Source organism: Mobula birostris, chromosome 6 (genome assembly GCF_030028105.1).
Source record: "Mobula birostris isolate sMobBir1 chromosome 6, sMobBir1.hap1, whole genome shotgun sequence".
NCBI classification, from domain to species: Eukaryota; Metazoa; Chordata; class Chondrichthyes; order Myliobatiformes; family Myliobatidae; genus Mobula; species Mobula birostris.
Genome location: NC_092375.1, coordinates 60,835,843 through 60,863,253, shown reverse-complemented (window position 1 = coordinate 60,863,253; position 27,411 = coordinate 60,835,843). Strand labels below are relative to the sequence as shown.

Below are 27,411 nucleotides of genomic sequence, written 5' to 3'. Positions count from 1 at the left end.
ACCCCACTGAACGCCAAACCCTAATGCACCGGAACTGTGTCGCTGCATGATTAGACTATGGGAATCACTATTGCTAACACTGTACTACAGTAGTGAATGGCAATAATGTGTGGACTATACCCGGAAATAACACAATTTCTTCAGTCCAAATTTCTCATAATATGCCAAATTAAAGAAGTGTCACATTGTTTTTCAACAACTATAATGCTTTGTGCAAAGTCTCAGAGCACAGTAGATTAGCAAGAGATGAGATGATTACATGATTATTGAAACCTATTAGGAGGCACTAAGGACAAGCGCTTACAATAAGTAATTCATTTCTTAAATGAAGCCTGTAATCCCTCAGCTGCCCCCCTTGCTACCCAGCAACCCCTCACCACCTCCTTTATCTTTATCACCCCCAGTGGGGGTAGGGGGTGATGTTGCCCACGTTGGGAACCATCTGATCTATACAAACCAAAGGAGTTTAAACCTAACCAGAGCATACCTGCATATAATACAATTTACCTCACTCCAAAGAATTAACATTGTTTTATTGCATGACATGATCACCAAAATACTAATAATCCTGCAGTTCAATAAAGATCTCCTTAAATACGGCAGGAAGCTTGCTTTGTACAAAGATTGACCACACAGTGCCTGCATATTTTAGACATAAATCCTTAACTACATGTTGTCTAATTTACCTGATACTACAATGCATGCACAAGGGACTGGCGCAAAACAAATCATTGTGTTTAGCAACACAGCAAAAAAAGAAAGAACTGCCATTACTGTGTCAGATTTAGTTTATTGTGCTCGTGGAAAGATTAGTACTAACAGCATATGTTTCTAACAAGGCAAAGTATTGTGTTTTAAGGAACATAAATGCTCTGAACTTCTTGATGTTGCAGGAGGTTCTCTAGGTTTGCATTATAGAATAAAAGACATCGGAGCAGAATTAGCCAATTCAGCCCATCGAGTCTGTTCTGCCATTTCATCATGGCTGATTTATTATTCCTCTCAAGCCTTCTCCCCATAACTTAAGAAGTGCTTACTAATCAAGAACTTTTCTCTGCTCAATGCGTTGGCCTCCATAGGCATCAGTGGTAATGAATTTTACAGACTCATCACACTGCGAAGAATGAAATTCCTTCTCACTCATCTCTGTTCTAAAAGGATGTTCTTCTGTGCCCTGTGGTTGTAGACACTCCCACTGTGGGCTTTTCAATATTCTAAAGGTTTCAATGTGATCGCCCACCTCCATTCCCCCACCCCACCCACTTCATTCTTCTAAACTCCAGCAAGTACATGACCGAAGCCATCAAACTCTCCTCATATGTTAACACTTTCATTCCCAGGATCGTTCTCATGCACCTCCTCTGAACCCACTACAATGCCAACACATCGTTTTTTAGACGAGGGATTGCCTTCAAAAAATTTATTATTTCAAATAACAGAGTAAATATTTTAATGGTAACACAGCATAACACACACAAAATGCTGGAAGAACTCAGCAGTTCAAGCAGCATCTATGGAAATAGATAAATAGTCAACATTTTGGGCTGACACCTTTTATCACACCCGTCCTCAGAGGGATCAGGAATGGAAGGAGTGAGCAATTTCAAGTTCCTGAGGGCCTAATTTCTCTGAGGACCTAATCCAGTCCGAACATATTGACACACACAAAAAGTGCTGGTGAACGCAGCAGGCCAGGCAGCATCTATAGGAAGGGGTACAGTCAACATTTCGGGCCAAGACCCTTCGTCCTGACAAAGGGTCTTGGCCTGAAACGTCGACTGTACCTCTTCCTATAGATGCTGCCTGGCCTGCTGCATTCCACCAGCATTTTGTGTGTTGAGAAAAGGGAACAGCAGTTTTACAGGAAACAGAATGTGAAGAAGTATAGTCAAGACAACATGGGAATGAATAGGTTTATAAAAGATGTCGGTTGATAGTTTGTCTCCAGAGACGGAGACAGAGAGATCAAGAAATAGGAGGGAGGTGCCAGAAATGATCCAAGTGATCTTAAGGTCAGGGTGGAAGTTGAAGGCAAAGTTGATAAAATTCATGAGCTCACCGTGGGTGCATGAAGCAGCATCTAAGCAGTTAGCAATGCAGTGGAGGAAAATTTTGGGAGAATTACCGGGGAAGACTTGGAACATAGACTGGTCTACATAGCCAATGGAAAAGCCGAATGAAAAATTGTTGAGGACGAGGACCAGTTCTGCCATAAAGAGGGTGGTGGTGGTGGAGGGGAACCGTTTAGTTCTTTTATTGAGAAACAATCAGAATTTTAAGGCTTTCTAGTGGATAGAGCATGTAGGGGCTGGACATCCACGGTGAAGAGGCAGTCAGGGCCAGGGGATTAAAAGTTCGTGAGGAGATCAAGAACATGGGAAGCGTCGTGGATGTAGGTGGGAAGGGACTGAGCAAAGAGCGATAGAATGAAGATGAGGCACGAGGACTCTAGTTCAGTGGGGCAGGAGCAGGCAGACAATGGGCCTATCTGGACAGTCAGGTTTGTGGATCTTGGGTAGGAGGTAGAAGTGAGCAGTGCGGGGTAACGGAGCTATGAGTTTGGTGGCAGTGAATGGGAGCTCTCCAGTTGATGAGGTCAGTGATGGTGTTGAAGGCAGTCTTCAAGGGGCAGGTATGAGGAGGTGTCTGAGAGTTGCCACCTAACCTCAGCAAGGTAGAGATCAGTCCACAACACTTCAACAGCACTTCTACTGTCTGTGGGTTTGATGGCAAGGTTGAGATTGGTGCGGAGAGAGTGGAGGGCAGCATGTTCAGAAGGGGCAAGGTTCAAGGAGGAGAGAGGAGTGCTGAAGTTGAGACTATTGATGTCTCATCAGCAATTTCAGATGAAAAGATCCAGAATAGGCAAAGAATCGGAGCAGGGTGTCCAAGAAGAGAAGGAAGGTTGAGGACGGGAGAAGGGGTCATCAGTGCAGGGTGTGGATTTCTTACCAAAAGAAGTGGGTTCAGAGACGGAAGTGACGAAAGAAGAGCTTGGCATTGTGACGAGTGCAAAACTCACTAAGGTGTAGCAGAAAGGGGACAAAAGTAAGGCCCTTGCTGAGGATTGAATGTTCCACCTCAGAGAGGGGAAGGTGAAAATACAGCAAGGATTAGACCTGGCATTAGAGGGAGGAAAAGAGTTGATGATGCCAGCAGAGAGGGAAGGAATGGGGTGTTCAGGGAAGGTGGGGTGGGAAGAAGAAGGAAGTTCCGAGGACTCAAGAGTTGATGGCGGTGAAGCCTGAGAGACCCAGGATTGGAAAGTAGTGATGGGAGAAGGGAAGCCCAGAGGCCCAGCGGCAGCAAGGAAAAGTCTTATCCTGGACTTACTGGTGGCCATGGTCCAGGCTGGAGCCAGAGTAAGACAGTTGCAGTCAATAGGTGTCCTAGGTCATAGGAAACACAGTATTCTCATGTATATTAGTAATTACACAAAAACATGGGTGCAGATAACTTGAGAATGTAATTTACATCTAATTACTTATAAAATGAAACACACATACACAAAATATATCAAATATATGGAAGATATTTAATATCCCACATTAAGACTTCACATCAATTTTTTTTTCCAATTCAACAAAAAAACCTTTAGCTTCTTCACTTCAATATACAAAACAACATGGGGTCAAACAGACAAATGTTCAATTAGTCATTATACCCAGATTCAAGAGTACAGAATACTTTGTCATAAGTGTCAAGATTGTAGAATTCCATTATAAAAATAAATGCCAATTTTATTCCTGATGCCTCAAAATTTAAACAACTGCTTTATTGTCCTAGATATGCAGGGACTGCAGAATATATTTTTTATTGCTCTACTACTTACTTTTCAAATTCTGACAAACTAATTTAGCAAAACTAAATAAATTTGTGTCTTATAGAGCAGATTAGGAACAATGATGAAAGAAAAATCTTGCACAATAAATTCAGGAATTTACTGTTTAAATATTATTGGATCACACAATAATTTAGTATAAAATTACATGCAGCAATTATCAGCTACATATTTATTAATACTTAATCAGTCAAGAGGATGTCTGAAAAAATAAAATGCACTGATCAGGCATACAAGGAGTTTAGGTAAAAGAGTTGCGGTTACCATAGCAACACACACATTCCCACATTAACACAGGTTACCATAGGATCGCTGGAGATCAGGCATCATCCATTTATAATGAAAACATGTTGTATTGAGATACTTAAGACACCTCAACAGCGGTGTCAAATTATTACAATAAGACCATAAGACTTAGGAGCAGAGTGAGGCCATTTGGCCCATCAACTCTGCTCTGCCATTTCATCATGGCCGATCCAATTTGCCTCTCAGTCCCAGTCTCCTGCCTTCTCCCAGTAGCCCTTCAAGCTCTAACTAATCAAGAATAATGAGTTTTGTATGTTATTTCAATGAAATTCAAGTATAAATATGTATTTATCACAAATTGCAATATTTGGGAATGGGTTTACTCCGACTGTCACACAGATTTCAGTTATTAGATCAGAGTAGTTCCTTTAATATTTTTTTATGGAGTATCTTACCCAGAACTAGAGTCTCGAGTCCTTCATTTTCAACAAAAAAAATCAATGTTTTGATGACAACACCAGAGGTGAGTTTGAAATTCAACTGGCAAACTCAACTTTACAAGTTTATCTATTAAGCCAACTTTTGCATGTGCAAATATGACTGAACTTGAATAAACATTTTTCACAAATCAGAAATCTGTGCAAGTCAAAGAAAGCAATTTCTATGAATGTACTAAATAAAAGTGCATAGAAAATATTTGTTCAGCAAAATGTAGTACTGTTTAACAGCAGCAGTCCTTCCTGAATTTAGATCTGTTGATTGAAATACAGATACACCAAGGAAAGCACCTGTCATTTCAATTTAATGTGCTCCACTTATATTGTGTACTCATGTTGCAATTTTAATCAGTTTTAATGCTTTGTGATGACATATTCACAAACTCTTATTTTGTAAAACAAATTTAAAAAGTCTTTCAACATTATCTCTTCAAGGTCAGAAACAGTTACATAATAAATAGGAATACAATAGTCAGAACATTTACATTTCCTTACTTCTGAACAACACCCACCCAAGTCTTGAAGTATGACACACTGTCTCATTTCAAAAAAATATATATGCATGATCATGGAATGAAGAATCTACAAAAAAAATAACAATGTTCATTTGGAAGGACTTTTTACATCACAGTACTCCCACCTTAAATGGAAGTTGCATATTACAGATGCCTTGTGAAATAACTTGAAGAAAAACTATTTTGATGGAATTGCCTTACCTCTCTAGTTCCTTCTTACCAGATCCCTCCAAGTAAGCTGTGGATGTTGTAACTAACAGCCATATTACTATTACGCTGCTATCTGTGTGGAGCTTCAAACCAAGACGGGCGTCATGCAAGTATAAAAACTACATTTTTAATGTGTGTCTAGAGTGCTCATATCTGGTGCTCATATATCTTGCAGCGATATATATCACAACTTGTCAATCAGGAACAGAAACATTAAAAAAATGGCTTCAATTCATACATTTAACCCCAAGATCTTTGACATTTTGAGAATTTGCACTAAAGAAACCATAAAATCCTCGTCTTACTGGACTAGATCCGTTTTGTCAAAAATCAATTAACCTGTGAAACAATTAAATCATATTACAGCTTCAACCTGAGTGGCATGATACAGAACAAAGGTGGCAGGGAAAGGGCCAATCATTCACCAAGATATTTAAGCAATAAATTGTGAAATAACTACTCAAACCAACTTTAATGCTAACCAAGGAAAATCATTTCCGTTTTCACTTTAAGATATCAAGGATATCAATGCTTAAGGCAAACAACAGGAATTCTGCAGATGCTGGAAATTCAAGCAACACACATCAAAGTTGCTGTTGAACGCAGCAGGCCAAGCAGCATCTGTAGGAAGAGGTGCAGTTGACGTTTGAGGCCGAGACCCTTCGTCAGGACTAACTGAAGGAACAGTGAGTAAGGGATTTGAAAGTTGGAGGGGGAGGGGGAGGTCCAAAATGATAGGAGAAGACAGGAGGGGGAGGGATAGAGCCAAGAGCTGGACAAGTGATAGGCAAAAGGGGATACGAGAGGATCATGGGACAGGAGGTCCGGGAAGAAAGACAAGGGGGGGGGACCCAGAGGATGGGCAAGAGGTATATTCAGAGGGACAGAGGGAGAAAAAGGAGAGTGAGAGAAAGAATGTGTGCATAAAAATAAGTAACAGATGGGCTACGAGGGGGAGGTGGGGCCTAGCGGAAGTTAGAGAAGTCGATGTTCATGCCATCAGGTTGGAGGCTACCCAGACGGAATATAAGATGTTGTTCCTCCAACCTGAGTGTGGCTTCATCTTTACAGTAGAGGAGGCCGTGGATAGACATGTCAGAATGGGAATGGGATGTGGAATTAAAATGTGTGGCCACTGGGAGATCCTGCTTTCTCTGGCGGACAGAGCGTAGATGTTCAGCAAAGCGGTCTCCCAGTCTGTGTCGGGTCTCGCCAATATATAAAAGGCCACATTGGGAGCACCAGACGCAGTATATCACCCCAGTCGACTCAAAGGTGAAGTGTTGTCTCACCTGGAAGGACTGTTTGGAGCCCTGAATGGTGGTAAGGGAGATGTCTTCCTCTTTTAAAGAAAGGGGCTTCCCTTCCTCCACTATCAACTCTGCTCTTAAACGCATCTCCCCCATTTTACGTACATCTGCTCTCACTCCATCCTCCCACCACCCCACTAGGAATAGGGTTCCCCTGGTCCTCACCTACCACCCCACCAGCCTCTGGGTCCAACATATTATTCTCCGTAACTTCTGCCACCTCCAACGGGATCCCACCACTAAGCACATCTTCCCCCCCCCCCCTCTGCATTCCGCAGGGATCGCTCCCTACGCAACTCCCTTGTCCATTCATCCCCCCCATCCCTCCCCACTGATCTCCCTCCTGGCACTTATCTGTGTAAGCGAAACAAGTGCTACACATGCCCTTACACTTCCTCCCTTACCACCATTTAGGGCCCCAAACAGTCCTTCCAGGTGAGGCAACACTTCACCTGTGAGTCGACTGGGGTGATATACTGCGTCCAGTGCTCCCGATGTGGCCTTTTATATATTGGCGAGACCTGACGCAGACTGGGAGACCGCTTTGCTGAACATCTACGCTCTGTCCGCCAGAGAAAGCAGGATCTCCCAGTGGCCACACATTTGGGTCACATGGAGGGTCACGCAAGAGAGAAAGGTTAGATTGATCTTGGCAGTAGATTAAAAGGTCTGCATAGCATCGTGGGCCAAGTGGCTTATACTGTGCTGTACTGTTTTATGTTCTATATTAGCAAAGGCTGAATAAATAAGTATAGGCTCCATGCTTCATCGTTATTTCCCCTTTCTTCTATTATTTGCCATGGGAATAAATATCTTGTGATCTTTCTGAACCAGATTTGTTCGTAGAATAACCCAATGATTTCATAATTGTTACTCTGAATACTAGACCTTTTTCATTCCAGATGTATTTAATTATTGAATTTAAATTCTCTATGCCATGGTAGGATTTCAGCTCACGTCTTCTGAACATCACTTCAGTCTCCTGGATTGCAAGTCCAGTTACTTAAAGAATGAAGGGAAGAAATTATAAATCATTCTTTTTACAAATCTGAAGGCTTAGGACAGTTCTTTCCCAAATTAAGTTTTGGCTTGTTCTCAATTTTGCCTTCTTAACATTCTTTGGCAAAGCTGTCCCAGGTGAATACTCAGAGATGACCATTTACTATTACAATCACCTACTGAAACAAAAACCAACAACATAACCATTTCATACAATTTTTTTAATAACTTATATTTTCTTAAAAAGTGTAAAGATAATTTACTGTGGATTATAAAAGAACAGAGAACTCTTGAAATAGAATTTTGTTTGGCTACTCTGAAAAATTTTGCAACCCACAGAAGAAATCTTAACATAAATTATTTAAATACAATGAAAAATATTTTTAGCTATCTACAAAAGAGATCTGATAACACTATCTCATGTACATACTGGTTCTTCTCCCTGGTGAAGAACACAGATATACAAACATATACACAGCCAGGCAGACCAATCAAAACAAAGCACTTGTGAACACTGTTGACAGTCCAGTCTGTCATGCTGAGACAATGCTGAGCTGCTAAACTACAGCATAAATGCTCAAGATACAGCATTTCTTCAGATTAATCAAACTGCTATTTTCAAAAAGAACTGTCTTGATCTTTTAGTAAATGTTTCCTGGGTTAAAATGCTACTTTGGCAGAAGCTGGAAACTGGTAGCTTTAAAATAACCAGTTCTCACACAGGTACAGGCCATCTTTGGGTTCCGTTTCTACAGCTGGGTAGCAGTCAATTTCTGGCCATAAGTCAGAAAATACACAAACAAAAAAAAATTAACATCTCCACAGTATTGTCATGATTAGCATCGAAAACACACAAGTCTGTTAAGAATAAAAAATTACCATAAGTGGTAAATGAGAGTGGAACCTAGTTCCGTCATTCAGAGAAACCAACATATGTACATGAGATGGACTTCTAAATTTAATACTATGGGGACCTTGCTCATATGTGAAAGGTTTCCATAAGTCAAGTGTTTTTTAACCCGCGGACAGTGTATTTTGTTTTTGTAAGAGAAGGGTAACAAAGTGAGACCAACAATAAGCAGCCAATCAATTATCATCATTTTTCCTATCGCTGAAATGAATGCTTACCTCCACTATTTTTTAGTCAAGTAAAATTGTATCAGAAAAGATTACAATATCAATGTTAAGTGTAATAGATCATAAAAACAACTTGCACTATAAAAGGCTTGAGATTTAGGGTGTGGGATGATGCTGTTATGTGGGTGCCAATTTGGAATAATTAAATTCTGTAATGTTGCAAATCACAACAAACTAATTTTCAGTTTAATCCTATTAACCTGCACCTGCTAAGACCTGAACTTAAATTCCCCAAAGTAGGTGCATAAAGATTTCAGCCAGAAGACTTGCACCACAATTGTCTAGGCCAGGTAAACAGAATGTTCTCAAGGGTGAAAAATGAAGAAAATCCATCCAGTCTCACTGTGCTCAACATTTTGCAACTCTTAATAGTGAAATATGGCACTAAAAGCATCAAATGTTGTTCATTGTGCCACCAATTTCTCAAACAAAAGTATTACAGATGAAGACCTTCGGGTTTTTATAAAGTTAAAAGTCAAGCTAAGTTCTTAATTGACAAAGATATGAAGTAACTTTGGAGCTGACTTGACAATCGGTTCCAATTCTACTGTTAACAAATCATATCATCTAAATATTTTAGCTTAGTATCTCTTGTTTTACTAAAATAGTATTTACTATTTTCAAAAGCTTCATATTGAGAATTACTCCAGATACTATTATGCAGCTTTGGAAGCTCAATTTCAATGTCTAGAGTAAGTCACTACAAAATACATTTACCATAGAATGTTACAGGCAGAAGACTAACTGCATTACAATTCCTTATAAAAGGCTAGTAAAGACTGAAGTGCAAAACTGCTTTGAGTTACTAATCAGCATGTGTGCTCATAACAGCAGAAAAAGAAACTTTAGCAGTAACTAGAGGAACCTTGTGCTGGCCATCCACTGTTGATGCAGTAAAGGTAAAACATGGATGTCTATAGTGGAACCACAAATCAGAATACTAGTCAGCAGGTTGCAGGTAGAAGAGGATTACCGGTTGGCCTTATATTTAGAAGCATCTCTAGGTTCACTGCTAGGATTGCTCCAATCATCTGCTTCTGGAGTGGTTTGGTAATGTCGCCAGGCTGATTTATTGAAAACGGGAAGTCGTTCAAAAGATTCACTTGACAAAGCCTAGGGGAAGAAAAAAAAGAAAATAATTTAAAAATTTAAACCAAAATCTTCAGTGTTATGAGGTGCAAATTTTTATCAACCAGGGTTCGAGACCGAGGACACAGGTGGAGTCAGAGTATGGAAAAACAGATTGTGCCTGATTAATCCTTTACATAAAGAAAATTAGCTTTACCAATAATTGTTTTCACAATGTTGTAGTATGCAAAACAGCTTCTTTAGACAATTGCATTACAATTTAAGTACTTTTGATAGACTTCAATGCATACTGCGTGAAAGATGGTTTATAAGTGCACAAAATTCTTTCCCCTTAAGCAAGCTTCCTTTTTACGTGCAAAACATTTAAATATTAAATTAAACAAGCCTATTGCAAGGCATGAACAATATTGCACTATTGTTTTTTTAGGCCATAAGAATACCTTAGAAAATCTTACAATTAGCTACCAAAGATAGTTTAGGTCAGGATTTCTCTAAAAAAAAGGATAAATAGATTGATCAATTTAATATGATTCAATGTTATGACAAAAAATTTGAAAAGTATATAGAACACAGAAATTAGGAAGCTAAATTTCTAGTATCATCATCTTTCAAGAAATTCTCTATTACTGTTAACTTATTTTGAGACTTGATTGCAAATCAGCATTGGTCATAGTAGCAGGAAAACTCTTGTATAATATAATAACAAAGGATAGATTTTCTCTTCTCACTTGAACTTTGCTCCTCTAATAATCTCAGTCCCTTTTCTGAATGAAGAACAATCTGATTCAATGAATTAGCTCTACACTCCAAAGAGATACAAAACAATGTGTGATTTTGTACTACAAGCAGAATTAAATAACCCATTGCAGGTGTGGAGTAGTACAGCACAGAAACAGGCCCTTCAGGTCCATCTAGTCCATGCCGAAACTAATTAAGCTGTCTACTCCCAACTCCCTGCACCTGACCAGAACCCTCCATATCCCCACTATCCATGTACCTATTCAAACTTCTCCTAGAAATTGAAGTCGAGCTTGCATGGACCACTTGGTCTGGCAGCTCATTCACACCCTCGTGACGCTCTGAGCGTAAGAAGTCTCTCCTTATATTCCCATTAAACATTACCTTTCACCCTTAAGCTATGACCTTTGTCCCACGCAACCTCAAGTCTGCTTGCATTTACCCTATTTATACCCCTCATAATTTTATATACCTTTATCAATATCCTCTCAACCTTTTATGTTCTAAAGGATAGTCCTAAACTAGTCATGAGCCTTGTGGCCCATCAGGCCGGTGCTTCCGTGGCACGAAGCAACTGAGAGTACGAAACTGCTCCCCCCGCACCCCACAGATAGGATGCCAGTCTATCGTGAGGTTAATCCCCAGCATTTTTGCCGGTACCCATTCTCAGCTGGGTAGACTGGAGCATTGTGTGGTTAAGTGCCTTGCTCAAGGATACACACGCTGCCCCAGCTGAGGCTCGAACCCACGACCTTCAGATCGCTAGTCCAACACCCTAACCACTTGGCCATGCACCACACAACCTATTTAATCTTTCCTTATAATTCAGGTCCTCCAGACCCTTGTAAACTTTCTCTGCATTCTTTCAACTTTGTTTACATCTTTCCTATAGGTAGGTGACCAAAACTGCACACAATACTCCAAATTAGGCCCCACCAACATCTTGTACAACTTCAACATACCAACCCATCTCCTGTACTCAATACATTGATTAATGAAGGCCATTGTGTCAAAAACTTTCTTTACGACCCTATCTATCTCTGACGCCACTTTCAACGAATTATGTATCTGTATTCCTAGATTCATGAGAAGACAAGATTCCTTGGAGAAGACTCTCATGTTAGGTAAAACAGAAGGTAAAAAAAGGAGAGGACGACATAGGCTATGATGAACAGATAATATTATTCAGACAATGCGTATGACCTTGGGGGATCATAGAGAGGCAATTTCCAACAAGGCTTGGTGAGCAGGAGTCCATGAGGTCACGAAGAGTCGGAGCTGACTTAACAACTGAACAACAACAAATTCCCAGAACACTTTGTTCCATCACACTCTTCAGTGCCCTACGCTTCATTGTATAAGACTTATCCTGGATGGTCCTACCAGGTCCACATTAAATTCCATCTGCCATTTATTCAGTTCATTTTTCCCGCTGATGCAGATCCTTCTGCAAGCCATAACAGCCTTCCTCACTGTCCACTACACCCCCAATCTTTATTCAGTTCATTTTTCCCGCTGATGCAGATCCTTCTGCAAGCCATAACAGCCTTCCTCACTGTCCACTACACCCCCAATCTTTATTCAGTTCATTTTTCCCGCTGATGCAGATCCTTCTGCAAGCCATAACAGCCTTCCTCACTGTCCACTACACCCCCAATCTTTATTCAGTTCATTTTTCCCGCTGATGCAGATCCTTCTGCAAGCCATAACAGCCTTCCTCACTGTCCACTACACCCCCAATCTTGGTGTCATCTGCAAACATGCTGATCCAGTTAACCACACTATCATCCAAATCATTGACATAGATGACAAATAACAACGGACCTAGCACGAATCCCTGCGGCATACCACTAGCCACAGGCCTCCTTTACTACCACTCTCTGGCTTCTCCCACAAAGCCAATGTCTAATCCAATTTACTACCTCATCCTGAATGCCAAGCGACTGAACCTTCTTGACCAACCTCCCATACAGGACTTCGTCAGATGTCTTGTCCATGTAGACAACATCCACTGCCTTGCCTTCATCCTCCTTCCTGGTAACTTCCTCAAAAAACTAGGTAAGATTGGTTAGACATGACCTACCACGCAAAAAGCCATGATGACTACCCTTTAATCAGTCCATGTCTATTCAAATACTCATACATCCGGTCCCTTAGAATACCTTCCAATAACTTTCCCACAACTGATGTCAGACTCACCAGCCTATAATTTCCTGGTTCATGTTTAGATTCTTTCATAAACAGTGGAACAACATTAGCTATCCTCCAATCCTTTGGTACCTCTCCTGCTGCTAAGGTGTTTTAAATATCTCTGCTCAGAAATATCTCAAATTCTGAACTTCACTCCTTTAGGGTCCGAAGGAACACCTTGTCAGGCCCTAGGGATTTATCCACCCTGACTTGCCTCAGGGTAGCAAACACCTCTTCATCTGTAATTTATACAAGATCCATGAAGTTGATGCAGGTTTGCCTTACTGCTATGGACTCTGTGTCTGTCTCCTGAGTAAATACAGATACCAAGAATTCATTTAAGATCTCCCCCATTTGTTTTGGCTCACGTGGATTACCATTCTCATCTTCCTAAGGACCAATTTTGTCACTAGCAATCCTTTTGCTCTTAACATACTTGGAGAATCCCTTAGGATCTTCCTTTACCTTGTCTGCAAGAGCAACTTCATGCCCTAATTTCACCTTCCTGATTCCTTTCCTAAGTATTCTCTTGCATTTCTTATACTCCATAAGCACCTCATTTGTTCCTAGACAACTAGGCACCTCTCTTTTCTCTTAACTAGTTCTTCAATATCTCTTGAAAATCAAGGTTCCCTACACTGGTCATCTTTACCTTTTATTCTGACAGGCACATACAAACTTCATTTTTGAAGGCCTGCCACTTTCCAAGTACACCTTTGCCAGAAAACAGCCTGCCCCAATCCACACTTGCCAGATCATTTATGATACCATCAAAATGGGCCTTTCTACAATTTAGAATCTCAACCTATGGTCCAGACCTATCTTTTTGCATATTTTCTTTGAAACTAATGGCATTGTGGTCACTGGATGCAAAGTGTTCCCCTGCACAAACTTCTGTCATCAGATTGTCTCTTTCCCTAATAGCAGATCCAGTATCACATTCCCTTGTTGGGACTTCTACATACTGATGAAGGAAATTTTCCTGAACATATTTGACAAACTCTATCCCATCCAGTCCTTTTACAGTATGGGATTCCCAGTCAATAAGTTAAAATCACCTACCATAACAACTTTGTGTTTCTTGCAGCAATATGTGATCTCTTTACAAATGTGCTCCCCTAAATCCCTAGGACTTTTGGGTGGTCTGTAATATAGCCCCAGGCTGTCTGACATTTTCCATCACTAGTAATGCCATCCTTTCTCCTTTAATCCCTCTTGCTCTGTCACATCTAAAATAACAAAACCCCGGAAAATTGAGCTGCCAGTCCTGCCCCTCCTGTAACCGATTCTCATTATGGCTACAGTATGCAGCTCAGGACACTAGTCGCACCATGCTCAATCTTTTGATTCCTGACTTTGTCTGCGATCTTACCAACATCTGCCTCCAAACCTCTCCACTAAATGTTCTGGCACTCTGGTTCCCATTCCCCTGCAATTCTAGCTTAAATCCCTACATGCAGCATTAATTAACACATCTTCCCACTAGGATATTAGTCCCCCTCCAGTTCAGATACAAACTGTCCCTTCTGTACAGGTCCCACCTTCCCCAGAAGAGAGCCTAATGATCCAAAAATCTTATGCCCTCCCTCCTACACCAACTTCTTAGCCAAGCACTACACTGTACAATCTTCCTAGTTCTAGCCTCACTAGCACGTGGCACAGGTAGCAATCTTGAGATCACAACCCAGGAGGTCCTGTCCTTTAACTTAACACCTAACTCCCTATGCAAAACATTGTAACTCGTCCTACCCATGTCATTAGTACCAACATACACTACAACCCATCGCTGTTCACGCTCCCACTTAAGAATGCTGAGGACTCGATCTGAGATGTCCTGGGCCCTAGCACCCAGGAGGCAACATACCATCTGGGAATCTCATTCTTGCCCACAGGACCTCCTATCTGTTCCCTTAACTAACGAATCCCCAATCACCACATTGTTCCTATTCTCCCCCCTTCCCTTATGAGTCACAGTGCCAGAGACTCGACACTGAGTTTCCTCTATTAGATCAACCCCAGTCACAACAGCATCCTAAGTGATGTACCTGTTGTTGAAAGGGATGACCACAGGGATACACTGCACTGGCTCCTTAACTCCTTTCCCCTTTCTGTCACCCAGTTTCCTGTGTCCTGCACCTTGGGTGTAACTAGCTCTCTAAATGTCCTATCGATCACCTTGTCAGCCTCCCAAATGATCTGGAATTCATCCAGTTCCAGCTCCAATTCCTTAATCCGGATTGTTCGAAGCTGCAGCTAGTATTCCAAATACATATTTTACTATCCCACTCTTGAATTCTCCTTCACTGTTGAAAGGTACCTTTAGATAGATGACTGCATCTGTGCCCAGACCTTCCATGGAATACAATTTGAGGTCTCCTTGAAAGTACCTAGCATACAGCCGGGAGATTGGCAAGCCATATCCAAAACCCGCCTGCAGAAAATTTTAAAAAAACACATTTTACTATATAGAGTATCATCATAATTGGACTGAATTGAATCAGTTTATTATTGGCACAATGAAAAACTTGTTTTGCATACCATCTATACTGATCATTTCATTAGAACAATGCTCTGAGGAAGTAGAAGTGTTAGGGTTCAGGCTGAATGCAGAATAAAGTGTTACAGTTACAGAGAAAATATAGTGCAGGCAAATAAAAAGGTGCACGTCTATAATTAGGCAGATTGTGAAGTCAAGTGTTCATCTTATTGTACTAATAAAACCGTTCAACAGTCTTACACTAGCAGGACAGAAGCTGTCCTTTTAAGAAGATAATGAAAAACAGGTAGGAGAATTTGAGGAAGAGAAAGATGAAGACCAGGTTCTTTGCAACAATCTTCAAAAGAGGAAATTTTAGATGAGCATCATGTTGGTTACATGGGAGAACAAATTTACAAATTAATGTCAGCCAACAGGAAATAGGAGTTTCTTATGCTCACTCAAAGTGGACCATTATAAAGCAAAGGAGAAAAACTATCAATTAATTGATGATCCAAAATGAACACCTAAATCCAGACAATGCAGACTACAGACCCATAGTATATTTCAAACTTTTAACTGCCTCACAGACACTCAACTCAAGTGAAGTTAATAATAGAGTGAAAATGATAGCCTTGCCAACAGTAGTTCTTCCCGTCAATGAATGAACTAAAAGATTCCAGTTTGTAGAAACAAAAAGAGGGGACAATTAAATTGCTCAATAATCATTTAATCAACAAAGTTTAATGGCTCCAGTAATAAGTCAAATTAGCTAAAACTCTGGTTTGGGCTCTTGGATACTGACCAGAAAAAAAGAACAATTTACACAATATTCCAGATTTTAAAGGAGTGGTCTGGATGATTTAGAGTATTAAAATGGTTTAAGTATATGAACCAAGAACTGCCACTCAATATTAGAAAGAGATGGATACTTTGTGGAAGTTAGGTTGAATGAATCAATGTCATGAACATAAAATGAACAAATTTCAATGAACTTTTGATGCACCTGGCAAAGAACAGCAAATAGAGCACCTACCAGTGGAGCTGCCCGTGATGGCTCCAAGCTGGGACTGGGTGCCGTAGAATACATATAATTAAATAAACGCTCGATCTTCCGCAGAGGAACACCACCCCCTTTATCAGATATCTGCAAAAAAATAGGAAAAGGATTGGCATTAAAGCTAATACAACTTAGCTATCTTGCTCAACCGTGGCTATCACAAAAAATACCAAATGAATAAAGTCCTTCGATATACAATAAATATATTTACTATATGAATATTAGATCTAAAAATTAAAAATCAAACTGCAGATTCTGGAAATCGGAAATGAAAATAGAAAATGCTGGCAGTACTCAGCAGGGTTTCAGTCTGAAACGTCGACTCTACTTTTTCTCCCCACAGATGCTGCTGAGCTCCTCCAGCATTTTGTGTGTTGTTCAGATTTCCAGCATCTGCAGACTTTCTCTTGTTTGTGATTCAAATACTCAGCAGGTCAGGCAGCACTTCTCTTACCCAGCCCTAACAAAGTGTCCACAACTTGAAATGTTCACTCTTTCCTCTTTCCATAGATCTAATATTAAAACTCAGTTTTAGATCCGAACAACTAGTTTTGAGCGGGACATCAAGATTAAATATATAATACTGTAAGTCAGATCTTGCTGCCACAAGCCCTCTACGACACCAACGAGACATTCAAATTTTGTGGTACCTTATCTGATACAGGGTCTCACTCAATGCAATGTTACAAAAAGTAGTGCCCATGAAACAGCTGAAAGTCTTTTGATATGTGGTTATGCTACAATCACAGGCTTATTACTCAAATCCTACTAAAAATAATGCAACTAAAAATATAAAAAATAAATATTTCTGTAGTCATTTATTTAATTTGGAGCATAGAACATTGGCCCATGCTGTTGTGCTGACCTATATAATCAGTCTAACCCTTCCTTCCTACAAGGCCTATAACCTTTCATTTTCCTTCTATCGATGTGTCTATAGAGTCCCTGAAATGTCCTTATTATATCAGCATCTTCCATCACCCTTGGCAGTGCGTTCCAAGCACCTATCATTCTCTCTGTAAAAAAAAACACAGCTCAGATATCTCCCCTAAACTTTACTTCATTCACTTTAAATGGATGTTCACTTGTATTGGCCATTGTCAGCCTGGTGCTGGCTGTTCATTCTACCTATGCCTCTCATACACCTCTATCAAGTTACCTCTCTCCTCATGTGACTCCAAAGAGAAAAGCCCTAGTTCGATCAACCTTTCCTCACAAAACATGCGCTCTTCTCCAGCATTGTGTCAAATACTCCTCTATACCCTCTCTAAAGCTTCCAAATCCCTCCTATAATAAAACAACCAGAATTGAACACAATACTCAAAAGTTCGGTTTAACCAGTTTTATAGAGCTGCAACATTACCTCGCAGTTCTTGAATACAATCCCCTGACTAATGAGAGCTGGTATATTATACACCTTCTTGCATGGCAACTTTGAGGGATCTATTTTTTTCATAGTATTTAATAGTTATTAATTACAATACTACTAAGCTAAAAAAAAATCAAAAATAACCTCACACTTACTTTGTCCCTCAAATTTCTTTATTTCCTTTCTTTCAAATAGAAGCAATCTGCTCTAGCATTTATTTTTGTCTATGCATTTGAATGAATTTGAGTGTACTGCACTGCCATTAGATCACATCTCCTGTAGGACTCCACAAGCAATCCTAATCCCAGAGAATTCAAAATCTCATGTCATATTTGCAGGAGCTTGAAATTTTGAATGTTCAAGACTCAGTTTCATAAGTTCACCACAATGACTGTAACAACACCTGGGCAAAAGAAATTAGTTTCTTTTATTTAAATTAAATCAAGCCATTTTTGTGTTGCTCGAAACAGTGGTCAGTTAACAACTTTACAGTATTTTCTAACAACTTATCAACATAATTTATTTTGGTTTCGTGTTTCTTTAGCTATGATTGTATGTTGAAACACAACAAAATTGCTGTACTTACCTTAATAGATAAATCCTCCTTTCCCAACGTAACCAGAGTTTTTATAGGGGGGTAACCTTCCATTTTCCCTTCATGAAGTTCAACAGTAGCTCTCATAGAGTTCTGTTATAAACAAAAGTTCGATATATCCAAATAATTTGAGTTAAGGGTAAACTAAATGAGTCAATGCTTGCAGCAGGAAGTTACACCTAATGACGGGCGAGTCAGGAGAAGTTGTGTTTCGGGACTTACCTTAATTTTCCAGAGAAATGTCTTTTGAGAATAGCTGTTACTTTTAAGATATTTGCTTTAAGATAAAGTGTATTATTCACACATGTACTTTTAAAAAAATGGTACCAAGATTAAAATTTAGTGAAATACTAGTTATGGCTATTTCTCAGAAATAGCCCATTTAAAACAAAATAATATTAAATAATGGTTAAAGTAGTTTAAAATTACTATCAGACAACTTGCCTCCTCCAGATACAAGACGATTGGGATCCATTTACCTGAATGGATGTTGTCAATGAAACAATGGAAGTAACTAAGAGAAGTTGTTAAAATACATTAGGACAGATAAGTCCCTGGGGCCTGACGGAATATTCCCCAGGCTGCTCCACGAGGCGAGAGAAGAGATTGCCGAGCCTCTGGCTAGGATCTTTATGTCCTCGTTGTCCACGGGAATGGTACCAGAGGATTGGAGGGAGGCGAATGTTGTTCCCTTGTTCAAAAAAGGTAGTAGGGATAGACCGGGTAATTATAGACCAGTGAGCCTTACGTCTGTGGTGGGAAAGCTGTTGAAAAAGATTCTTAGAGGTAGGATCTATAGGCATTTAGAGAATCATGGTCTGATCAGGGACAGTCAGCATGGCTTTGTGAAGGGCAGATCGTGTCTAACAAGCCTGATAGAGTTCTTTGAGGAGGTGACCAGGCATATAGATGAGGGTAGTGCAGTGGATGTGATCTATATGGATTTTAGTAAGGCATTTGACAAGGTTCCACACGGTAGGCTTACTCAGAAAGTTAGAAGGCATGGGATCCAGGGAAGTTTGGCCAGGTGGATTCAGAATTGGCTTGCCTGCAGAAGGCAGAGGGTGGTGGTGGAGGGAGTACATTCAGGTTGGAGGATTGTGACCAGTGGTGTCCCACAAGGATCTGTTCTGGGACCTCTACTTTTCATGATTTTTATTAACAACCTGAATGTGGGGGTAGAAGGGTGGGTTGGCAAGTTTGCAGACGACACAAAGGTTGGTGGTATTGTAGAGGATTGTCAAAGATTGCAGAGAGACATTGATAGGATGCAGAAGTGGGCTGAGAAGTGGCAGATGGAGTTCAACCCGGAGGAGTGTGAAGTGGTACACTTTGGAAGGACAAACTCCAAGGCAGAGTACAAAGTAAATGGCAGGATACTTGGTAGTGTGGAGGAGCAGAGGGATCTCGGGGTACATGTCCACAGATCCCTGAAAGTTGCCTCACAGGTGGATAGGGTAGTTAAGAAAGCTTATGGGGTGTTAGCTTTCATAAGTCGAGGGATAGAGTTTAAGAGTCGCGATGTAATGATGCAGCTCTATAAAACTCTGGTTAGGCCACACTTGGAGTACTGTGTCCAGTTCTGGTCACCTCACTATAGGAAGGATGTGGAAGCATTGGAAAGGGTACAGAGGAGATTTACCAGGATGCTGCCTGGTTTAGAAAGTATGCATTATGATCAGAGATTAAGGGAGCTAGGGCTTTACTCTTTGGAGAGAAGAAGGATGAGAGGAGACATGATAGAGGTGTACAAGATAATAAGAGGAATAGATAGAGTGGATAGCCAACGCCTCTTTCCCAGGGCACCACTGCTCAATACAAGAGGACACGGCTTTAAGGTAAGGGGTGGGAAGTTCAAGGGGGATATTAGAGGAAGGTTTTTTACTCAGAGAGTGGTTGGTGTGTGGAATGCACTGCCTGAGTCAGTGGTGGAGGCAGATACACTAGTGAAGTTTAAGAGACTACTAGACAGGTATATGGAGCAATCTAAGGTGGGGGCTTATATGGGAGGCAGGATTTGAGAGTCAGCACAACATTGTGGGCCAAAGGGCCTGTACTGTGCTGTACTATTCTATGTTCCGAGATCCTAAAAGTTTGTAACCCACAAGTTTAGGATGGAAAACCAAAATTATCTATTAACTTAGAATGTAATCAACTTTGAATAGATACACTGAACGAGTTGCTCAGACTTTGAAAGCAGCTAAAGTAGTTTAACAGATTTGGTAGCCAAAGTAAACAGAAATAAAAGCAAATATCAATGAACAATACAGGCCAACTAACAGAAAAATAATAATTCTAGTGAGGAAATGCATGAAATTTGATTCTTATGTTTGGAACATATTTTTTCTGAATTGTTTGTGAAATAATTGGTACACTTAATCCTCTTCACAAAAGCAGTCAAGGGAACTATGTGCTTCTACTGCAAGGACTTGAGTAGTGAGATCACCAAAATATCATTGCTGTAATTTCATCTATTAGCTAAATTTATTATCACAGAAAGCTATATACCAAAGTTTGCCAATGTTAAAAATGCTGCTGGCTCAGTAAGTAGCATATATAAAAAAGAAATTACCCAGACCTTGATCAATTACCTGAGTGAACAATATTGTTGGGAGTTGTCATCAACACAGGTAAAGTGAGATCATTCATTTTGGTTCCACAAAATGGAGATTCCACACATTTTTTTTTTAAGGTAAGTGACTACACAGAAATTAAAAAGGTCGAAAGAGATTTAGACGTTCCTGTAAGATAGAACTGGCAATAATGTATCATAAAAGTGGGTAATGAAATGATACATTTTTAATATTTTTTAAATGAAGCCTCATAGGATGAGGTGGTATTGCATCAAAAGGAGATATTGGTCTCCTTTAGGAGAATAGATCTGTTGTTTTGTTTTATTCTGAAAGCAATTGATAGACTAGATAGAGTGAAAAATTTCCTTTGGTAAAACGCTGTTCAAAAACAACAAAACTTTAAATTTAGGCCAGCCAATCAGGAGGTACATCTTCACAATAAAATCTGAGGTAGTAGAAAAGAGTTCCCATCCATGAAAGCAGAAGATGCTAGTTAAATTATTCGTTATAATTAAGAAAAGTTATACCTGCATGACAAGTAGATTCAAGGATATGGAGCTAAAGTGAATGAGTACAGATGCAGATCAGCTACAAAGTGTATGACCAGCAGAATAAGGTTAAAATATTAATTGCTCTTTTCCTGTCCCCATACATGCTGCAAAAGATTAACTATAGTTAACCACGTAAACAAAGCTAAACTTGGAATTTTAAGATACCATGTGCCTATTTATAAATTCTAAATTTAAAAATTAGGTCTTAAAATTCTTGACAAAAGCATTGATCTAGGAAGGTAGATAACAGCCTAAAAATGGAAGTCCCTCAAGCGCCAACAAATGCAAACACAAAATTATATATTGCTACTTTCTTCAGCAATTATGAAACTGAAACTGTTAACTTACTTTAAACAATTCGAACAACATGTGGAAGAGATGCGAGGGTACATACACCACTTGGATAGGCTTTGCAGGTGTTTTAGCTAAAACATATTGATAAATTCATTCATTAATTATGTATATTCCTCTGCACAATTATTAACATCCATACAATAAATATTACATATTACAATTCTATTTAAAAACAAATTTATAAACATGATCTACTGGTTGAACTGGAACAATTTTTGCTACCTGATGAGCTAATAAACAAAACACGATTAAAGCACCAAGGAAGACTGAGACATTGAGGCAAATGCAGAAGGTGAGCGAGAATTTCAGCGCCAACTTCAGCCTTCTGATCACTGCCAGAGTAGGAGTCTATGAGCGGCCTATCGATGTGTGGCTCACTGTGGCAGGCGGGTAGGCCTTTCTGCCTTGTGTGGTGTCCCTGTCTTTCGATGAACATCAGCGATATCGGAAGATGATATCGTGGTTCTGCGCTATGGATTGGACTTTTGTGTTTATGGACCATGGACCTTATGGTTTTTATATTGCATTTTCTTTAAATTGCCCGTTCCTGTTCCGTTTTGTGCAGGGGAAGGGGGGTTTTGGGGTTTGAAGATCAAGATGGTGTTCTTTTTTGTATAGGGTGGGAGAAGACGTTTCTGTCTGAATGACTTTGATGTTCTTTCTGTTTCATGGCTACCTGGAGAAATACAAATTTCAGAGTTGTATACAGACACATGCCTTTGAACCTTTGATAAAATACACTGTCATTGCTAGAAATATTCAGCAGTGAAGCAGCAAATGTGGAGGGAGAAACAGAATTATTGCTTACACTGATCATCTTTAATAAGAAAAACCTTGAAGTATTACTGGATTGTGGAAGAATAGTTCATCAAGTCATTAAAGTCAATTTTACAGAAAAGCCTGGGGAGCAATTTTGAATGTCATCTTAATAACCGTGGAGAAGTATCAAAGAAACACTATGTGAAAAAAATAAAGATTGACTTGGATGTCAAGCAGTCAATACAGCTTAATTTAAGTATATGTTTGGTGCATTGTAGTCAGATATCCGATAGAATAGGTTCAAAATTAGAATAACTGGTTTACATTTCTAATCGACATGCTGCCTACAATGACATTGTTCGGAAAGTCATTTTCCACATATATAATGAAATTACCTAGCACCATCAGTTCTCTTCACCACAAGACTATCACTAAATTATTATACTGCTTGTGCAAAGTCCTGAACAGAATAAACTGAAGGCATTACCCCCAATTTAAAGCATCAATTAGATTCTCTAACTATTGTCTTATCTCCCTTTCCAGCTACAGTCTTAAGCTGAACTAAATTATTTGCAACTTTGGTATTATATTTAATGTTTAGAACTTTTTCCTATCACATAGCTGTACCATTAAGATGGTTTGTATCCACTTCAGAAATGACGACTAACTATATCCTGTCTTAAGTTATTTGCCCATCAGTCTGGTATCACTGACTCCCATTTCAGCAGCATGATTTTAAAATTTGCATCATTGCTTTTCATTATCATATTTTCCCTATTCCCCCTTTATAATTCCCTCCAACTACAGATATCAGCCTCCCTCCAATCCTGGCATAAAGAACATCCCCTGATATCTCCATACATCACTCATCAATAAACTTTGTTTGATAATTTGCCTTTGAAGCATTCTTCAGCATCTTACTATGTTCATGTTATTAAATAAATACAAGTTCTTTTTGTTATTTTTGAGAGATGTTATCAATGTAGTCAATACCATTTTGTGAACTAGCATTTTGAAGGGTCACTCTGCTAGCCCACACTGTTGTTACTGGATCAGCACTATTCTGCTAAATATGGTGACATTAACGATATGTAATTGCATTGAAGCAGGTTGGCCGTTATCTTCCAATTCATCAGCATTCCAGTTAACTAAATCCCAGTCTGGAAGACCAGAATGACAGATGAAGCACTGGCCATTTCACTCTGTCAATGAACTCCATCTTCTTTTTCCCTAATTTTATATTTTAATTATTTCTCAGCATCAGAGACATTAGGCAAAAATTTTCAGCAGCCTCCTGGCGAGGGTTCCTTCTGCATCTGGGTCAGGTGAGTGCAAGCAAATGGAAACTATGAGCAGTGCACTGAACCCAACTCAATTTAGCCCAGGAAAAATTGATGTTTAGCAGATAATTTCAATGGCATATTTGATAGTCATTGTTTTCCTCTTTGTGTGATGTACAGTATTAAGTGATCAACACTGTGAAGCCTGGTTATTAAAATTTGTTATAATTAATTCTAATAAAAATCTTGGAAAATTCCGATTACCATTAAATTCATTAACCTCCACATCTGGGGACCCTGTGTAATATTGTTCACAAAGCATCTTTGCAGTCTCGTATGCATCTACACAAAGAAAATGAAAATCAAAGATTAAACTATACAGCTTACAAGATGCAAGTCAAAAATATCTGGTCAATCTGGTAGAAAAGTGCAGCTTTGTTATGCTACAGTCATGCAAGTTCTCAGTTCTTGAGTGCAAAAGATCAAGCAAGTTCATAATTAACAAGAAACATACTATACATAACAACCACTCAGGTATACTTTCCTTGGTTATCTATTGTAGATGACCTTAGTAGCGAAGAATGGACTTAGTTGTGTGACATTTACCTCAACCTTACATGTTGGAAATATTAGGTTTCATTTCAGAGTTTTATTAAATCAAATTATTTACATCAGCTGAGAGTCCATATTCAACACATGGCTGATACAACCAGTAAACCCTCTTATTTTCATTCTGTACCAACTCCTATGAAGTAGACATTTTTCCAGATCTGACCATCACTGAAGATATAATGGTATCAGACATTCTATTAATCTATTTAAGGCTGTTATGTCAAATATTGATCTAGAACAGAGGATATATGCAGTAACACACACAAAATGCTGGTGGAACACAGCTGGCCAGGCAGCGTCTATAGGAACAGGTACAGTTGATGTTTCCGGCTGAGACCCTTCGTCAGGACTAACTGAAAGAAGAGGTAGTAAGACATTTGAAAGTGGGAGGGGGAGGGGGAGGGAGAGATCCGAAATGATAGGAGAAGATAGGAGGGGGAGGGATGGAGCCAAGAGCTGGACAGATGATTGGCAAAAGAGGATACAAGGCTGGAGAAGGGAGAGGATCATGGGACGGGGGGCCTAGGGAGAAAGAAAGGGGGAGGGGAGCACCAGAGGAAGATACAGTGAGAGGGACAGAGGGAGGAAAAAAAAAGGGGGGGAAATAAATAAATAAAGGATGGGGGTAAGAAGGGGAGGAGGGGCAGTAACGGAAGTTAAAGAAGTCAATGTTCATGCCATCAGGTTGGAGGCTACCCAGACAGAATATAAGGTGTTGTTCCTCCAACCTGAGTGTGGCTTCATCTTTACAGTAGAGGAGGCCGTGGATAGACATATCAGAATGGGAATGGGACGTGGAATTAAAATGTGTGGCCACTGGGAGATTCTGCTTTCTCTGGCGGATAGAGCGTAGGTGTTCAGCGAAACGGTCTCCCAGTCTGCATCGGGTCTCGCCAGTATATAGAAGGCCGCACTGGGAGCACCGGATGCAGTATATCACCCCAGCCAACTCACAGGTGAAGTGTTGCCTCACCTGGAAGGACCGTCTGGGGCGCTGAATGGTGGTGAAGGAGGAGGTGTAAAGGCATGTGTAGCACTTGTTCCACTTACAAGGATAAGTGCCAGGAGGGAGATCGGTGGGAAGGGATGGGGGGGACAAATGGACAAGGGAGTCATGTAGGATATATGCAGTTTCCTGACAAAGCCATCCTGACATTTTTGAAGTAATTAGGTGGGTAGGCAGAGACGTGTTGGGAAGAGAAAACTTCTATATCCAAAGTAAATGAAACGTTGAAAATTATTTTCTGCACTAATCATTGCAATTCAAATGGGAAAGGCAATACATTCTAGCTTGTAGGCTCTACATTGTGTTTTTAAGTTGTTACATTTGCAGCCAAATCCTAATAACAAATCAAATTAGCACAGATAGGGTATTAATTAACAAAATATAACAGATTTGCAATAAATAGGTCATCTTCAGGTTGACAAACTGTAACCAAAAGGTACCACAGACATCAATGTCACAGTTCCAACAATTTATATTCAGATTAATAACCAACATGAAAGATCCAAGTATTTAAGCCAAATTTGTAAATATCATGGGAAAGGAGAATGCTGAAAATTTGCAAAGAGATTATAGAAAGGTTAAGAAGATGAGCAGAAATATGGTTGATGGATTATGACATAGTAATTGACAGATCATTTTCTCTGGTTAGCAAAACAGAGAAACAGCTTAACAGAAGACAAACTACCCCTGGCCGAATCCTGCAATATCAAGGGATCTGGGTGCACTATAATAACAAACACACAATTAACATGAAAGTGTAGCTAATCCCCTGATTTCCCCACTGTCAACATCTTGGGGGCTGCCACTAACCAGAAATTGAATTGCAGTAGGCACATACATAGAACAGATCAGAGGATAGGAATTCTGCAGCAAGTAATTCAACTCCTAATGCCCCAAAGTCTGTCCACCATCTACAAGGCTCGTGTCAGGAGAGCAATGGAACACTCTGTACTTGCTTAGATAAGTTCAGCTTTCATACAACTCAAGAAGCTCAACACAATGGAGAACATAGCCGCGCCCTTGATAGGCACCCCTTCCACAACCATTTCTTCACTTTACCATCAATGTACATTAGCAGATGTCTTCACCATTTAAGGAGGCACTCCTACAACTCACCAAGAATATTCAGGCATCAGCTTCCAACTTCAACTAGCTCAAAGGCTAAGGGCAGCAAAAGCATGGAAACACCACCAGCTGAAAAGTCACACATCTCCTGTTTGGAAATAAGTAATCATTCCTTCACCATTGCTGGGTCAAGATCCTACATCCCAGATAGGATTTTGGGTATACCCACACCTCAATAACTGCAATGGCTCAGGATGGCAGCTCATCACCACCTTCGCAAAGCCAACCATGGAGAGGCAATTAAATGCTGGCTCAGCCTGTTAAACTTGCACCCCTTGAATAAATATACAAAAAATACACGATTTTGAGAGGGTCTGACTGATTAGATACTGACAGGATGTTTCTCCTGCTGGGGGGAATTCAGAACTCAGGCATATTGTTTTAAAATAAGAGCTAGTGATTCAAAACCAAAACATTAATAACCTTTCAGTGGGTCTTGAACCTTTGGAATCCTCCATGCCAGATAGCTGAAGAAGGGCAAGTTATTAAATATACTCAAGACTAAGAAAGACATTTCAAGGATAGAGAAATTGAGGATAATGAGCAACAGACTTGAAAGTGGAACAAGCCAAAAACAAAAGTCATTCCAGCCATGATGTGATGCAATTGCAGAACAACTTCAATAGGCATTAGAGCCAACTTCTAATATACTTCTCAAATTTTTATTAGATTCTTTTGGATTTGACAATTTTTTTGTAATCTAGTATGAAGGGGATATTTTCCTCACTTGAAGATCTCATACCTCTAACAACATCTGCAACGTTGCAGTTTGGATCAATACTTCCAATATGCTTAGGATGTGCCGGATTTGTGTTACCACCAAAAAGAAGAGCTGCCAAGAATAAACCAAAGAAAACAATAAGAGCATAATCTCTTACA

General features: G+C 39.8%; 1 protein-coding gene across 2 annotated transcripts in view; it reads right to left on the bottom strand.

Moving 5' to 3' along the window:
* The window catches only part of pdk3a (pyruvate dehydrogenase kinase, isozyme 3a), a 108,011-nt gene that overhangs the window by 33,624 nt on the left and 46,976 nt on the right, over positions 1-27,411 (bottom strand). The window contains exons 5-11 of one of the 2 annotated variants that reach the window (XM_072260531.1): positions 27,275-27,364; positions 24,054-24,131; positions 21,745-21,821; positions 18,264-18,365; positions 16,285-16,395; positions 15,090-15,203; positions 9,729-9,868 (exon numbers count right to left, since the gene is read on the bottom strand). In XM_072260531.1, coding sequence (XP_072116632.1) covers positions 9,729-9,868; positions 15,090-15,203; positions 16,285-16,395; positions 18,264-18,365; positions 21,745-21,821; positions 24,054-24,131; positions 27,275-27,364 — 712 coding nt within the window. The remainder of the gene's footprint in view (positions 1-9,728; positions 9,869-15,089; positions 15,204-16,284; positions 16,396-18,263; positions 18,366-21,744; positions 21,822-24,053; positions 24,132-27,274; positions 27,365-27,411) is intronic. The other variant, XM_072260532.1, reaches the window with a different exon arrangement.